Source organism: Lathamus discolor, chromosome 2 (assembly GCF_037157495.1).
Source record: "Lathamus discolor isolate bLatDis1 chromosome 2, bLatDis1.hap1, whole genome shotgun sequence".
Lineage (NCBI taxonomy): Eukaryota > Metazoa > Chordata > Aves > Psittaciformes > Psittacidae > Lathamus > Lathamus discolor.
The window spans coordinates 93,772,592-93,790,354 of NC_088885.1; the positions used below are offsets into that span (position 1 = coordinate 93,772,592).

A 17,763-nucleotide genomic window follows, 5' to 3' on the forward strand; every position below is an offset into this window, starting at 1 on the left:
TGTTATTAGTAATTCCTGTAACAACATCATCTTGCCGTCTTCATACAGTATGCTGATAACTGCAAGTAACCTGTTGCTCAATAACAAAGAGATGCTGGAGAGCAAAAGAATCATTTTACAGACAGTTATTTTCCACATGCTAAAAGCTGAGGTTTCCTCTCCAAATAATGGGTTCAGAAGATTTGCCTTTCTGGGGTTTCTCATAACTTCTGGATGTCTCTGAAAAGATAACAGAGAGGATGTTTTCTCCAGGTCCCTCTCAGAAGTCACTTTGATCTTTATCTGGTGTTTCTTTTTCCTCATCAAAACCTGTTATAGGGGCATTTAGTTGCCTTTCTTTCCTTGCTGGGATCTCGTCTGGGCTTCCACTGCTGCTTGGGTTACACAATGTGTGTTTCGCATAAATCCCAGAATAAAATAGCATTAACAGTTGGCAGGTCCTTAAGGGAACAGGAAGGATGGTGTCCCTGAGTGTAGCTGATTGGGTACAGATGGCAGATATCTTAAGACTTCATGATCCAGTCCCCCCAAATGCCCACTGAGAATAAATGAGCAAATCAATAATGAAAAAAGTCTGTTCCATTAAAAATTATTCGTATTTTGCATATGTGTAGGAGAGACAGGCAGAGGTGAGTGACAGGAAAACAGCTTCCCCCTCAGAAAGCACCAAGAGCATTTAAAGAGGGCTATAAATCTAGTTAGTACTCCAAAGAAGCAGAAATGACAATGCATCCAAGTTGGACATGGCATACTGAAGAACTGCCTTTATTTCCCCATGGAGCCAGGAGGACTTCCCTGTAAATAACAGAGGGGGACCCCCATGTGCAGAATGCTCTTGGAGCAGCCCACAGTGAAATCTAGTATCAGCTCCACCAGATAATCCAGGAGATCTGTGTGTCACTGCCTCTTCCACCAGCTGTCACTTGAGGGGAATGAGCTCCCATCTTTGCGGATCCCAGATCCATAGCCTGCAGTGGGGAGAATCAGCCCTTAAGGAGAACATAAAGGCAGCATCTGACCCCATCTGTGGCTTGCAGCAAGGCCACGCACCACATAGACCATGCGGGAGAAGTGCACCTCGACCTCCCTGCAGCCCTCTTCCAGAGAAGTCCTCAGAATAAATGCCATGCTTTTGTAAAACCAAGCTGCTGGCTAAGTCCACCCAGCTCAGAAACTTCCCAGCTGTTTGAGAGGGGGTAAGGCAGAGAGTTGTGGTCAATGGCGCAGATTCTAGCTGGAGGTCTGTGACTAGTGGAGTTCCTCAGGGGTCAGTGCTGGACCGGTGCTGTTTAATATTTTCATCAATGACCTGGATGAGGGAACTGAGTGCACCCTCAGCAAGTTTGCTGATGACACAAAACTGGGAGGAGTGGCTGACACACCAGAGGACTGTGCTGCCATTCAGCGAGACCTGGACAGGCTGGAGAGTTGGGCGGGGAGAAACTTGATGAAATTTAACAAGGGCAAGTGTAGAGTCTTGCATCTGGGGAAGAACAACCCCATGTACCAGTACAGGTTGGGGGTTGACCTGCTGGAAAGTAGTGAAGGGGAAAGGGACCTGGGGGTCCTGGTGGATAGGAGGATGACCATGAGCCAGCAATGTGCTCTTGTGGCCAAGAAGGCAAATGGCATCTTAGGGTGCATTAGAAAGGGAGTGGTTAGTAGGTCAAGAGAGGTTCTCCTCCCCCTCTACTCAGCCTTGGTGAGGCCGCATCTGGAATATTGCGTCCAGTTCTGGGCCCCTCTGTTCAAGAAGGACAGGGAATTGCTTGAAGGAGTCCAGCGCAGAGCCACAAAGATGATTAAGGGAGTGGAACATCTCCCTTATGAGGAGAGGCTGAGGGAGCTGGGTCTCTTTAGCTTGGAGAAGAGGAGACTGAGGGGTGACCTCATCAATGTTTACAAATATGTGAAGGGTAGGTGTCAGGATGGTGGAGCTAGGCTTTTTTCAGTGATATCCAGTGATAGGACAAGGGGCAATGGGTGTAAACTGGAACATAGGAAGTTCCACGTTAACATCAGGAAGAACTTCTTTACTGTAAGAGTGACAGAGCACTGGAACAGGTTGCCCAGGGGGGTTGTGGAGTCTCCTACACTGGAGATATTCAAGGCCCGCCTGGACAAGTTCCTGTGTGATGTACTGTAGGTTACCCTGCTCTTGCAGGGGGGTTGGACTAGATGATCTTTTGAGGTCCCTTCCAACCCTTGGGATTCTGTGATTCTGTGAAGCCTTAATAATCCACATGAGACGTGCTTGGAGAGGCCCTGCAGTAGTTTAAGTCAAAGCGCTTCTACTGAAGGCAAGGGACCTGTGGATTCAACCTCAACAAATTGACCTTACTGCTGAGAGCCTCCCATGTAACAGAGAAATAACGCACAGAGCAAAGATACAGAATTAACCAGATTCTGTCAATGAAGAATGTTTAAGAGGATATGTTATTAAAAAAAAGATAATAATTTTGTATGTTTGCACAAGGCCTGATTTTTGTCCCCCACCCCCCCTTAATCTAAGAAAATAGCATTTGATTCATTAAGTAGACCTTTTTCAGATGAGTTCAAGAGTCAGTGGACTTAATACCCATCCGAAGCAAAGTGATTCCATTTGTTTGACAAGACACTACTTAGCGTTAAAAGTAATTACCCCCCAGAGTAATTACCTCCCACTTGAGGGAGCAGGATGGGACATACAAATCTGCAGTCATTTGGGTTACAAAGCAAGTAATAAAAAGGCAGTTTTCTATCTCCATTCTTGCAAAGCCTGTGAAATTATTGTACTCCAGATTTTGCATTATCCTGGCAAGGAAAGTGAGGTTTATTATTGTTGTTACTGGTTTTAAGAGGCACAGTATTTAAGCATCTCTTTGCAGGAACTGCAGTATGTCTGTAAAGAGCTGTAATCATACCCAGCATTTCTTCCCTTACCTGGAACTAAGAAAGCCTGTGTCTTTATGAAAAGCAATTGAAGATTCTTCTTCATGTCGAGCATCTGCTTGCTCAACTAATGCAAAGGCTTTGCCAAAGCCAATGGACTTGCGCTGGGTTGGCAGCGGGGAGCCAAGGGGAATCACATGTGCCTATGGACAAGTATGGTCAACCTCTCTGCTCCTGACAGCAGATACCAACCTGCACAGGCTACTTCCTTGGCCCTTTTTACCAACAGTACTTTCATTGTAAGGAAGGGATCTGATTATTTTACTAGTATTTAAAATGAAAGTGGGCTCCGTGCCACTTCCTGTGACAAGCAGTACTCCGCAGCATTGGGCTTGGATAATAAAGCCTAAAACTCTGATTGCTCCCAGTGCAGCACAGACATGATGCGGAGAGGATCAAGCCAGGAGGAGATATCTAAAAGAAAGCTGTTACTATTAGGCTCTGTTAGTGACTTTATGATTATGTGGAAAATATATGTATATTTAGCATTTGTATTATGGTGAAGAAAGAAAAATTGAAGAGAGGGACCTGAACCAGAGATAGCATATTAGGAGAAACTACGGGCACCAAGAGTTTGAGGTGGGATAGATGACGGTAGACCTTTATAGAATTGTAGAATGGTTTGTGTTGGAAGGGACCTTAAAGATCATCCAGTTCCAACCCCCTGCCATGGGCAAGGACACCTTCTACTAGAGCATAAAGGCAGAGGTACAAGCTGCTGCTCAGGTAGTCTGTAAGGCTTAGGTGGGAATTTGGGATACCAGTGGAAACTTAGTTTTATACCTCACATTGCTTCTGTCTTTTTTTTTGTAAGCATGCACTACTGCCATAGAGTGTTAAAATATATATGCATATACATACATGTATTCTGTTTGTGTGTTTGTACATATGTGCATATTATGATAGTATACATATATATATAGTATATGTATTATACTACGGTGCATAGTAGGCTTGGTATAGTCCATAGTAGGTTTGGCTCCTGTCTTATATGGGGCAGCTTTATCATTTGTTTTCCTCTCAATTCATTCTGTGTGTGAGAGTGATGCTCACTGTATGTTGAGCAAGCAGGTGAGCATCAAAAATAATGCAGCACCTGAAGTCCTTGAAAACAGCGCTATGTTTGCTGCCCTCCATGTTCCCTAACTTGGTCTGCCTGGAGCTTGGGAAAGCAGCAAACCCATGTCTGTGAAACATGGAGCATTACATGCAAGGTAGCAACTTTCAGAGTCTGGGGAAGCTTGCTTTTGTGGGACTGAATTACACATAGCCTGCCGAATCATGTGGAAGGGCCAGATATTGAACAATGTTGGGAACGGGGGGCAGCTGGTGGCATTAGAAAGGGCAGTCTTGAAGAGATACGTGTTTGGATGCAACTTAACATAGCTTCATCTCAACGCAAGGCAGGACAGGTGTTTTTATGTAAAACCAAATGTCTGTGGCCTGATTGGGCAAAACTTTGTAGATGAAAACATAGCTCAAGAACTTCCATCAGCCCTTGAACTTTCAGATACTACACACATTTCAGTGTAATTCACAATGGGAAAGGCACCCCAGAAAGGGCCCAGGCACCCCAGCACTACTGTCCCTGCATTGCAAAGGGGGAGGTGTATTCTGCATGAGCTGTGTCAAGGCTTGCAGAGCATGTTGAAGCATCCCATTGTCCAGCAGCAGAGGATGACTTTGGTGAGCTTCAGACCGAAGGTTGCCAAAGCTGTCTCCCAGAAGCTTGCATCACCAGTATCCTTGACTGGTCTGGGCTGAATCCTTGCTACTTAACTCAGAGTCAGCCAGGACATTGCAGATTCTTTGTACTGCCCCATCTGGGTTACAAGCCTCATTGGAAAACCCCCAGCACATACAAGTGGCAGCCTCCTGAGTGACCTGGCAAATGCCTTCTCCATGTGGACTTTGGGTGCTCTGCTCTCCTCCTTCACCCTCACTACCTATGGACTGTGCATGCCAGTGAGGTGTAGGAAGCAGATGCACAAGGCTCCTTGTGCTGCTGACATCTAGCGTATGCAGGCATATTCATGTGCACACAGGGACAGGCTAGGGGCTTGCTGGCGAAGCTCACATAGCTCCTCTGCACTGATGTGTGCAGTCACGCATTAAGACAGGTCCTTGGGATAAGGACAGGGAGATCAGCGAGGCCCTCCTGTTTGAACAGGATGGGAAATCCTTTGTGTGTTTCCTGAAACCCCGTTTTCCTCCCTCATGGGTGCTCCTCTTGTGCTTGGTCTCTGTTTTGGCTACTCGAGTACCCGCTTTGGCTTTCTGCTTGTCCTTGAACATGAAGTAGGAATTACATTGAGGGAAAGGGGTTCTTCTTGTGATACTTGGACAATGTGAGTGTGTTTCTGGCAAGATACTCCAAGTACTACAGTACCAGAAAGGTCGGTATGTCAGGGCCTGAAGCAGCGGGAAGAGTGGGATGGGAAGGCAGCCTTTGCATCTTGTCACATCCTTCTGCCAAACTGGCAATCTCATCCCAATGTCAACAGACCTGTACAGCAAGGTTCCCATTTTCTACCCATTCTGGCCATTGCTGACCTTCTCAGCACCCACCCTTCCTTAACAGAAATCACCCTCCTCACCCTTACATAAGTTAAAACAACTGAGCCTCAGCTGATGGCTTGGTGCCCACTTGCTCTTGTTGCCTGAGCTGGAGGTACCAACACCCTGCCACAGCTATCAGTCACGCTCCCTTACCCAAGCTGAAGTTATGTGTGCTGCTAAACACTGCCTCGAGGTCATGCACACAGCTTCCAAAAACCTTTGACTCTGCCAAAAGCATCTAAAACACTGTTATTTGAAGATAACACCAAAGGCATTTTCCCAAAATAATTGAGGGATCTAGGGACACACACTGCTCTGTTTTATTCACAAAATAGGCGTTTTGGTAAGTTTCTCTGAGGGAACACAGAAAAATTTCTGTCTCTTCCTGTGGCTGCTTCTGCCCACAGTTAGAGCTGTAAATCCCACTGATATTGATAGAGCAGTACCTGGCCAAGAGAGGACCACGTGTGCTTAGGGACATCTGTCCAGGACTAGCAGCGTGTCGGGATGGTGCAGAGCTGCATGGTGGCAGCTTTGGGTGCTCAGCCTGACTTCCAGCTGCAGCTCTTGGCTTGCTGCTGCCACTGGCAAGTCAGGCTGGGTTGTATTTTGTATTTGTCAGCACCATGGCACGCTGTCAGTCTGCCATGGAACATCATAGGAAAATAGCCCAGTATTGAGTTGATAACCATGTAGCAGCGAAACTTGATGTAAGGACATACGACCGTAGAACCAATAGACTGTGTTAGTTATTCCTTCCAAACAGCACAGCAAAAATCTTCTGTTTTAATACTGAGCTTTTCATAACCATGTTGTTAGCAATACTACAAACTGCAGTTTAGTGGTTTTTGCTTGTGTCTGTGGCACTAATCTCAGTCTTTGTCCCGCTCCAGTTAATAGGCTGCATTATTGGCAGACAAGGCAGTAAGATAAATGAAATCAGGCAGATGTCAGGAGCGCAGATCAAGATTGCTAATGCCACAGAAGGCTCCGCAGAACGACAAGTTACAATCACAGGATCCCCTGCAAACATCAGCTTAGCACAGTACCTCATTAATGCAAGGTAAGTTTGCTTTGTAAGTGATAATGCTTCTGCGAGATTGCTCTGTCTGCTCTCCAGCAAATGTCTGTCCTGGATAGATCTAGAAAGTTGCTTTGCAGTGTCCACTTTGCATAGTATTACTCAATTCCTAATGATTTGTAAAGCCTGTATCATTAGAAACTGTGTTTGCTGTTGGTTTATTTGGAAAGGAGCTTAATCTGTTGCAATTCTGAGTACATACTGAATGACAAAAGCTGAAAAATCTGACTGTTCATATTAGCATCCACCTAAAATACAGGTGGGTAAATGAAATTACGATCACAGATTCTTTAGAAGAAAATACTTCTCACAGATCCATTTTACTGTCCTAAGTGGCAAATATAGTGAAACAGATTGCAACACAGATTTAATTTTCTTGCTGGAAATTGCCACTCAGCGTTGATACCGCACTGGCATTTGGTTGCTAAAGAGGAATGGAATTTATTTTTTCAGAGACAGCATCATAAATTTGTAGAAAGAATTCCCTAATGAGAGGGGGTGAGACTCTGCTGCTTCACTTCTCGATGCCAGAATGAATGAAAGCACTGGCTGTTTAGCTAAGCCATTGAGATGGCTTAAGTCTCTATCAGTTTGATATGATTGTTTAGATATTGAAACTGATACCACCTTTATTTGCAATTATTATGAGAATGTGCAATGGATAATATAGTGCTGTCTCATAGAGGTACTGGTAAATGTTAGACCAAGGCAACATGTTGTGGGGAGGAGAGTAGCTGGTTTTTATTGCCTTTTTCCATTTTTTACCCCCAAAATATTGTGATATGAATCAAGCTTTATGTTTGACTATGTTTGCTCTTAAGGTAGTAGAAAGTATGTGATTTATATGGGGGGCTGTAGTCATAACAGGTCTACAGCCTCCTATGGTCCAGCCTCCTCTCCAGCGTAGTTCTGTGGTGCACAACTGCGAGCCACTGTAAATGTCTTAATGGAGGTAAAGGATGTTTGTGCAGTTCTGTGTTACAGCAAATAAAAATACTACTTTCTGTAATTAAGTTTGAAAGTAGTTTCCTAGGGAAAGCTATACAGAGGATGGCATCGTGAAGCCAAAGATTAGCCATTTCCAGAATCCTAAAACAACCTACAGCTCTTTTGATTTATATTCTTTGTAGCAAATATAAGTCACTTCCATAAGCCCTGTAATCAAATAAAAATGTGTTCCCTCCTTTAACCCTTAAGGATATGTTCTTCTCTTGGTGTTCAGGGATTCCCCACACATCGAGACGAGAATAGACCCCTTCATTTTTAGTTGCACAAACACCATATGGCATGCCTCTGGACCTCAGAAGATAATTTAAGATCTTCAAGACAGCTAAAGCATGCAAATAATATAATGCACTTATTAATGGAGTTGCATTGAGCTGCTCACCAGAGACAGAAACTCTAGTGAACAAACCTGTTTGACTCACTTTAGAAAAGCCTGTGAACTCTCACACTTCTGTTTATTCCTGTTTAATGATTCTTTCGATGGAATGGGATATATATGAGGTCTTTTAATATACTTTTGCAAAGAAGAAAACTTCTCAGCAGTCATATACCATGGATACTCTATCTATATACCCTGTGAAACCAGAAACAAAATATCTTCTTCCTGTTGAACTTCTAGCTAGAAATAATTTGTTACTATCATCTACAATAAACCATCATATATTATTATGTACCATGTGTTGAAATTGTATTTAGATGAAGTGACTTCATTTGTAAATGAAGACTCTTAAAGTAATGTATAATAAATTAAGCTCTAAGGTACCATAGGACATTAAGGTGGCTTTATTTATTTTAAGAAGTGACACTGTTCCAGATTTCTCCTTTCACAAGAGAAATTCCTGCCCAGTTAGGTGCTGCCACGGCAGCAGTGCTAGTTCACAGTCACACTGGAGCAAGAACCAAGAAACATGCAGGCAAGAGGGAGCTCTGCTCTAGCTGGGGTTTAGGTGCTTGGGCAGGTTTCTGAGAGGCAGCATTGTGCTACTGCTGCCTGTGTATGCTGGGGGCCAATTTTAGTGTATGTCAGTCCTAAGCCTGCCACAAGTACTGCCCACTTTAAAGATGCTGGCATGACGTAGTGTTGGGGAAGAGCTGAGTACAGTACCTAGGCTGCCTTAGGTATAGTCTGGTATGTCAGAACATGAATTATAACAAATAAAAGCCATATAAGTATTCAGGGTAAGGTGGGTTTTTTTAATCTCCCCTACAAGTTCTGTCATTCTCATGGATTTGGTTTCCAGGGCGAGTATTTCTGCGTAAATCAATGTCTCACAGCAGCATAGAATATTAAAAAATATCTATCCACTGTATTCCTAAAACATTCTGTGTGTATCTTTAAACTATCCTCCAACCAAAGTTGCCATCTATAGAGTAATTTATCAAATTGTTTCAAGATTTTTATTGCAATCTGGTGTTGAATATGTACATAATATACTCTAAATTATATATATATATATACACATTGATACAATATCAAGACCGAGATTTAAATCTTTCTAAAGTATTGTTTTGATTCTGTATTACCTGAGCGCTGACCTCTGTATGAGTAGACTGTGTGCTAGCTTGTTTGCAGTAGAAGTGTCTTTTTTTCCTGTAAAATCTTCTGTCTCTTAACTGCTCTCCACTGTAGTAACTGGATTTTCATTATCCAATTCCATCTTCTAGCTTTTATTAAGAAGGTTTCCTGTGTAATATTTGACTTTGGACTATAAACGAATTGTAGCCAGCAGCACTTGCTCCTTGTTGAAGAGCAGTTTCCTGAAGATGTTTATTTACTACCATGTTGATGAGGTTCATCCACAGAGCTAACAGGACCGTCAAAGCCACACTCAAGCTTTATTCCTTTCACCAGGTTTGGGTAATGCAGGATGTGCATATATTCATAAAGTACAGGGCTTCAAAGGGACAGGGTAAAATTGGCACCATGAAATATTGTATGAAGGCCAACTCATCCACCTTCACATTCAGTTTTGCTGTATCTACAATTGGTTTGAGGAACTGCCCCTATCACAGCACAGCTGAAAGCTGACCTGATGTACTTTCACCTTATGCGTTACCAGCAGTAACAAATGTGAAGCTGGGCACATTACTTTAATCTTACTTGTGCAAGTACACCAGAGAGAGAGAGTTTGAGTGGCTGCTACCAACACCAGCATTTAGCCTGTGGGATCTATTCTCCCTGCTGGTGCAGGAAGCAGCTCAGGCTCAAATACCCCCTGTATAAGTAAGGACTTTTTGTTAAATGTAAGGCACGCAAATTTGGAGTCACTGAAGCACTGAGTCCTGCATTATCTTTCTATACACCTCCCTCCCAGAATAATAGCAAGTTAGAAGTATAAAAACATCCAACTGTATAAACTGAGCTTTTCAAAATGTACTGAGGTGTCACTATGTAACTCAAGTCCTACACCCTAAGTTACCGACGTACACTGGGGTTGGATTCACTGATTCAGTGTTCTTGATGTAAATCCCACTGTGCAAGTAGATGGCAAGCAGCCTGGCTAACAGCACAAGGATGCTCTTCTCGCTGCAGAGAACAACTCTACTGTGAAGGTTAGAAAAATTCTGAGCTGCTCACCTACAGGAACAGATAAACACACCTGATAGGAAAGCCCTAAGCTTTACCTCTCACAAATGGGTCTGCATTTCACACCCTTGCCCTTATCCCTTCCCAGTCCCTCAGAGATGTGCACCTTCCAACATCCCAGAAAAGGCTGCCAAGGAGATGGCACTCCAAGAACCCTCTTTCTTTTGTGGGGAAGAGAGGAGTTGGTGCTTACGCATTTCCCTCTCTCCTCCATGTGCCTCTCCCCAGCTCACACCTGCTTCAGGTATCCTTTAGACTTAGCAACAATGCTTTGGGAAGCTCTAGTCCAGCATCCCCCTCCCCTGTATAGTACTGGTTGATCACCTGCATCTTTGCCCTTGCAGAAAGTGCACCTCTTACGGTCGTTGCCTTACTCAGGCCATGAATAGACCAGGGGCTGTTACTCTCAAAACTGCAGGAAGTCTAAGATACAGAAAAGCAAGGCTCCTCCAAGCCCCACACAGGGCGATATGCTCCCTTCCCAACCAGCAGCCTGGCTACAGGGGCTCTCAAAGCCTGCACAAAACCCTGTGCTGGGGGGCTTCCCTGGGCCTGGTGGCATTTGATACAGAAGAAGCGGGTTCTGCGCCCAGGTCCCCTGTACAGCCAGCCGACAGCTCCCTGGTACTCCACTCTGGGAGGGAGAAGCTGCTGCAGCCTCTCAGCTCTCCTCAGGAGAAAGCCCAGGAGACCTACAAGTTAGTAACTACTGAAAATATACCCCAGACTTGGGATAGTCCTAGTTATGTGCTAGGCTGCCATACCTCCCAGCCAGTCACATGCAAAATGCATCCTGAAATCAGTGTTTAGGTTGTTTGCTGACCCAAAAGCTAGTGCACAAGCTGCAACAAACAGCAGAGGGAGGGTTTATCTACATAGACATGCTGTCATATGAAAAAAACAATGTGTCCTTGGAATTGCTGTATTTAATGTCTAAATATGTACAGAAAAGCCCAAGTATGTGAGCCAAACTGATCTTACCTGCCAGTGGGTGATGTTAGACTAAAATGAAGGTCGTTTGGTACCTACATCCTCCAAAGAGCCCATCCCTGCCTTGGGCTCAGAGGTCGGGTCAATCTTTACTTGCTTGTGCTCGCGGGGTCTGTCTGATGATGTGTATGCTGTATCCATGTAGTAGTACCTTGTCTGTCAGCTGGTAAGCTCTTTTATGTTCACTGTAACCGCTGCCACAAGCTCAGAAAGGATTCCACTGCTGTGGAAGCCGGGGTGTTTTCCATTCTTTCTTGTTACTAATTTCCTTCTGGTTAGATTGCATCAACATTTTATTGTGATCTAAAGGAAAAAACAGTCTGGGGAATGTACAAACCCGAGTGAACACACTGGCTAATCTGGTTTGCTTTATATGAAAAATGCACGTTGACCTTTGATTCTCTAAAAAGCAACCAAAACCTCATGCCTTAGATGGAAGCAGCAAATCATTGCTCAGTCTCCTCTCATCCTAACAAAACGACAAAGGCTTCTATTTATGTCCCAAAATTGACAAATTGGACAAATTGCCAAAACCCCCCGCGTCCCCCTGTCAAAAACACAGTAATTGCGAAAAGCAAAATTCACCCTATCAGTGCTGGGGAGTAAACTCCATAGTTATTTTAAGTTTTCTTTTAAGTTTCATTTTTTCCATCTTTTTGCCATTTCCCGCATTCCTTAGATTTCTTTTCTCATCTGTAAAACGCACTAGCAACCCCCCCCCCTTTTTGTTTATTGAAAGAACTTTATAGTCTCAGTAATGTTTTCACCACCGAGTCATGAAAATCCCTTTTGTTATTTCTCTTCTTTAACACATAACATGTTCCTCCTTTGACCCTCATTTTCCCTTTTTTTCTCTCTCTCCCTCCTCTCCCTCCCAACTCGTCTGTCTCCCCTCACCCACCGATCTAATCCTGCCCTTACGTGGTTGCTGTCCCTCCACCCCTTCCTCCTCCTCCTCCCGGCCCCCCCACCCTGGCTGGACCCTCCCAACCTGTTTGTTCCTCTTCCTCTCTTCGTTTGCAGCTTAGAGATGGCTAAAGTCAGCACCCAGACCGCTTCCGTCACGACCCCTGTTGACCTCAACATGAACCTCTCTCAGTCTGCCACCCCTACCTCCACCCCCACCTCCATGGCCGTGCTGGCGGCCGCCTCCGCCGTTACCGTCAGTACCCCCCCTCCCCTACCAACTCTGCCAACCACCCACTATGCCGTTCCTGTCTCCAGTCTGCTTGGCATGAAAACTGTCCCACTCCTGGCACTAAATGCCGCGGCCGCCGCGGGGGCCACGGGGAGTTTGTCCGCTTACACTGCCAAAATTCCTTCGACGAGCGGGGTTAAGAAATCTGACCGCCAGAAGTTTGCTCCATATTGAAGGGATGAGACACAAATGCAAGCTTTGCCAGCTCTGCCAAGAGTCTGTGGTAGATCCTAGTTGTCAAGGAAACAATACGGCATCTTTTTAGTTTCTGTTAAATTGCTAGTGTTAACTGTTGCCGGCTCAAGTCGTCTTCCACTCTCCATAACGACTTAACACCCGGGCACCACCTAACAACTAGTTCCAACAGCAGGCGGGCGCTAGCCTCCGGCCTCTCCCCAGCAGCCTGGGTCCGTCCCTCTGACACCCCAGCAAGGAGAAACCTGGGAGGAAAGGAAACACATGAATGAGGCCAAACTGTGGCAGCCAGGTCCTGCTCCGGCAAACTGCCTGGCACATCAAAATGCTCACACCCGTTTGAAGTGATCCCTCCAACTGCAAAACAATTTCTTATAGCAAAGTGGCATCTGGATGAATCTTTCTATGGCTAGGGATTCCTAAAACTCTGGCACTTCTGATTACTGCTAGCACCCCAAAATCCCACGTGAGGTGCTGGCCCCCTCGGTCATCCTGCTGCTTTCCACAGGCTTGAAGACTCCCCTGCCCCGACACTAGCCTGCAAGCAGGAGGCTGGGTCTAGAAAGTACCGAACATCAGGGACTTCTACTTTCTGGTCTGAGGAAAACTGCTGAATTAAAATGATTATAAGACAAGAGGGGGAACACAGCAGGCACCTGCACCATTGCACTTCATTCCTTTGAAGTGTGTAGCCGTTTTTCTCTGGCTTGCAAAAACTGAAATTTAAGAACTCTGCTTTAGGGAGGAAAAGCAGGCTCCTCCTTTTGCACTTTTTTACTTGTATATATATACACCGACAAAGTACTCATTTCTCTAAGTACTTACTAGTAGGTACAAATCAGACATGCATGATCACTATCCTGATACCCCCTCCTGCATATATTTTGCGCAGCCAAAATGACCACTGTGTTTTGTTTGTTAGGTTTCTGTACAAAATACAGCACTGTTTAACTTGCCACTAATCATGCAATTGGGTTGTACTGTAATGATACATTAAATCTAGTGCTTATCAAAGGACATTCAAAGGCTGCTGCCTGTGCAGGTACCATCCCTTTAATGAGAATCAATAATTAGTTCAGATTAACTAAAACCAGAAGAGAGGCAGGTGATGCAATGGCTGGTTGCTAGCTGTTGGAACTAGTTTTAAACTGCATTTTCTGTTTGTCCATCCACCTTCTTTTTAATTTCTGTTGCATAACTCAGTAATGCAATATTGTTTTCCTCACCACTTCCAAATCCAGAATCCCATTAGCCCGCTATGTTCATCCACTTTGCACTCCTTGGACACAAAGCTTTAACAACTGAACTGTATTCAGTGCATTTTAATATAAACTAAAAACACAACGCAAATGCAATACTTTTTAAAACATGGTATTTCAAAGTGTGTGATGATTATTGTATAGGGCTAAGTACTATCTCAGTATTTTGTGTCTGTATTCTGTGGGCTTTTCTTCACCTTAGTACCTTTGCACTAAGTTTTGTCACTGTAACCGTTTGTAGAACCGCCATTGTTACAGTTTGCACTTATCCAAATGGGGTTTTTGGTTGGTTTTGTTGGTTTGGTTTTTTCTTTTCTTTTGGGCTTTTTTCAGTTTGGTTTGGTTTGTATATACTGAAGGAACAACTGGAAATAATGTCAAGGTACCTCAGCTACTTAAAAGCTCTAAAAAACTGCTGTAAAATTGTTCTGGACTACTGTAACTGTTTAAATAACTGACGTTTAAAGAACTCAAACCTCCAAGCTCTGTGTGAGAGAACTTGCCTGCACTGAAATGCTGTTCTATGCTGGTTGTACTCAAGTGTTATTTTTTTAATAGTGAGAAGATTTTTTATTTTTTTCTGCCCTTTTTTTTTTTTTCTTTTTCTTTTCCTCATTTTTGTTCCTACATTTTAGGCTGTCTTCAGAAGTTACTGGCCTGGGGGCTCTGTAATATATCTCATCATGCCCTAGTGCATTAGCCACCAGACAGGACTTTTCCAAAGCCCCATGAGACAATGCTTTCTATGGACTAATCTACAGAGGAGTTTCTGCCATTTCTAACTTTCTTATTATTCTGAGACATCAAAAGAAAATACCTTAAGCAACTGTGCTTCCTAACTCTTTGTGTTGCTTTCATTACCGTTCCAGTTTTAACACTGTTGTGGCTCATAACATAAAGCAAAGCAGAGTTATTTTTGGGGGTTAATTTTCATCGATGTTCATGCTTTGGCTAATCTGTATAAAAGCATGGGCCATTAGTGTTTAAAACCACTGTATTCTTCAGCTAGAGACTCGACAGTAAATTAAATGAGACGTTTTTATAAATAAATCTTTTTCCTGACTTAAAAAAAAAAAAAAAAGAAAAAAAGAGACGTGGTAGCTTTGTGCATACAACTGTTGTGTTGTTTAAACTTTGTTCTTTGTAACCAAGTTGCTAATTTGTCCTTTGAGAAACACTATTTTATGGATTGTCAATCTAAGAACATAGACAAATTGCTTGTTTTCATTAATGATTAAAGGTTTCGTATCATCACGTTTAAGGTCCCAGTGCTCATTGGGAAAGAGTGTCACAACTGTGCAATACTGGCAATGTTAGAAAGGACATTAGCCCATTGTCAGGGATGAGGAGTCTTTTCAAGATTAGATGGAGCCAGATCGTGTAATTAGTAAAGTAGTATTTTTGCAGACCCTATTGGGTTTTTAACAGTGTTGCTTTTGGAGAACTTACCACACTGCATAGAAAAGACAGAATTTGGTTTCTTGCTACTAGAAGCCACTGGTTTTGCTCTCTCATGTTTTCTTTCCCATATTGATTTATAGATCAGATACTGGGAAAGGAAAAACAAACCCAACGGAACAAGCTTGAGTACCCAGCACATCGTAACTAAGACCCTTCCTGTTCTCCCATTCCCAGCAGCACTGTGCAATGACTGTGCAGGCTTCTAGACAGCTCCTTTGACCCCGCAGGAACTAGCCCAGCAGCTGGGAGTAGCATGACAATTTGCATTACAAAGGGAGAAAGCAGGGCTGGCCCAGGGAAATGTCTCATCCTGCCCTGACACCCTGCTTGATCCATTCAGCGCCTCCTCTGGCTCTGCTAAAGCACTGCAGTTGCAGCGTACTGAGCACAGCCTCAATATGTTTCTTCAAACCCGAGACAGGGGCTGGCCCCGGGCTGCATACAGCACTCCTGGCTGCACTCTGGCCACCTCTCCTTTTAGGGCATTGGCAATACTTTCACATTACTGCTTTATCCTCATGAGAAAGCAAAGGTTTTGGCAGGGCAAGCGAGTAGCATTCTTAATGATTTGAGCCTAATTCTACAATCTCTGTTCCTACTCAACTAAGGTCTATACTTGTCTCTAGGTATTTAGCTTGGGGTCCTGGTTCCCCTCACTGCCCCAGCTGAGTACCTGTGGGGCATATCAGTATATTTTCCATGGACTCTAGTGTACCGAGAGCTCCTGTGTATCTGGGTCTAGAGTCTGAGCCTGGAACTGCAGTATGACCAAGATGTGCACACAGACTTGGAAACCTGTAGACATCAACAAGTTTTTCAATACAGATGCAACCACAGAGCAACTCTTGACAATAATGGCTGCCAGGGAAGATTACAGAATGCTTCATTGATCCCAGCATTCAGGAAGCCTTACCCAGTGTTGAATTAGCCATTCCAACCCTTAGGCTGGAAGAACTATAGGCTGTGTACTGACCTTGATAAAATTCTGTGTTGTTATTACTGAAGATATATTTATATTACTTAAAACATATTTAACTGCTTCCTCTTGAAAGGAGAGATGAAGCTGCTTTCACAGCAGAGACCTCCATACTCTACATTTCCTCAACACATACTCTTCATTTCCTCAGCAGCAAAAGCTATTTCTCTGGCTAGCCTGGCGAGTGTAAATGAACAAATAAAAGGAGAACAACATTGCAGCTCAACACTAAGTAGGTCAAGGCTCTGCTCTCCAGTAAAGCTGCTAGGCAAAGGGCAGCAGCAGCTCTGTTGTGTATAGCATCTTTCACATAAATAATTCCCATGTGCCTCACAGAATTGGCTAGAAAATACTGAGATTTAAACAAACGAGCGCAGGAGCATGTTTGTGTGTGGCATGAGGAGAGGTAAAATACAGACACATGGACAAGGGAAGGAAACAAGTCTTTTGAGAGGGCTTTTGCCAAAAACACAGGCAGAAACGTGATTAAATCTAGGCTAGTTGAGGATTCATTTTAATTATTTTAGTTGGAAAATATTTCTCAACAGCAAGAAAAAGTTCCTGGATAACTTTAATATACAAAGCAGGGAAACAAAACACAGGAAGGTGGATCTGAAGGGCAGGGGGGAGTAAAAGATAATATTACCTAATGTAGAAAACTGAACCACTTACGCCCAAAGGGAGGTAAGAGGAACCATGGACCCAATATGAAAAGGTCACTGCCCACACAACTGTGGGTTTCCAAATAAAAGATAATGTGAAAGGCTGCAGAATTTGTGCTATCAGAGTTCTGGCAAACATCTCAAATGAGTTCAGGCAGCTCTGCTGAGATTCTCAAGTGAGAAAATAGAAAGCAGGAATGCTGGCTGAATAGTGAACCAGAGCAAAACCAACCAGTCACATAACCTTGTCCACTGCTAATACACAGAGTGCTTTCTGTTCTCAGACATAGCCAGAAGGTTTGTATATACTGAAGGAACAGTATGGGCCCCAAGGTGCATATCTGTGTCAGTCAAGGCTCCTAGAAAGCTAACAGCATAAATCTCACTGGTGCCATGAATGTATGCACCTGGTAAGTGCCTCAGCCACACTGGGCTGCATGGGCAAGATGCTTCTGCGAGGTTTCACAAGACGGTCTGAAAGCATACGCTGAACGTTCCCTGTCCAAACTAGCCAGAAATGGAAGCATCCCTGTTGTTTTCATTTTTAAATACCCAACAGCATGAAAATAAGAGTGCTTCTCTGGGAGGCGCTAGATCCAAATCCAATTTCCTCCATAGCCTCAATCTCAGTTGAGTGTATTTCAGCACTATTTTATGTATTTAGAACAGGACCTTCCCCTTCTCAGGCAAGTGCCATCATTATTCACCATGTGAGTCACATATGCTCACTAATGCCGTCATTTTACAGTGGCACAGCTTCTGCAGGAAAGACTGAAATTACTAGGCTGCTCAACTAGATCTCTTATATCCTCTGCAACTGTTGTAACTGCCAAAGACCCAAAGCATTAGTCCCTTTGCT

General features: G+C 43.8%; 1 protein-coding gene across 11 annotated transcripts in view; it reads left to right on the plus strand.

The window, feature by feature from the left end:
* Positions 1 to 17,763, plus strand: part of LOC136008445 (poly(rC)-binding protein 3-like) — a 315,785-nt gene that overhangs the window by 291,326 nt on the left and 6,696 nt on the right. For 8 of the 11 annotated variants that reach the window (XM_065667760.1, XM_065667759.1, XM_065667758.1 and 5 more), the window contains 2 exons: positions 6,384 to 6,553; positions 12,177 to 12,904. In XM_065667760.1, the coding sequence (XP_065523832.1) occupies positions 6,384 to 6,553; positions 12,177 to 12,525 (519 nt within the window). In that variant the 3' untranslated portion in view covers positions 12,526 to 12,904. Of the gene's footprint in view, positions 1 to 6,383; positions 6,554 to 7,768; positions 8,682 to 12,176; positions 12,905 to 17,763 lie in introns of those variants that run through there. The other 3 variants (XM_065667767.1, XM_065667766.1, XM_065667768.1) reach the window with 3 other exon arrangements.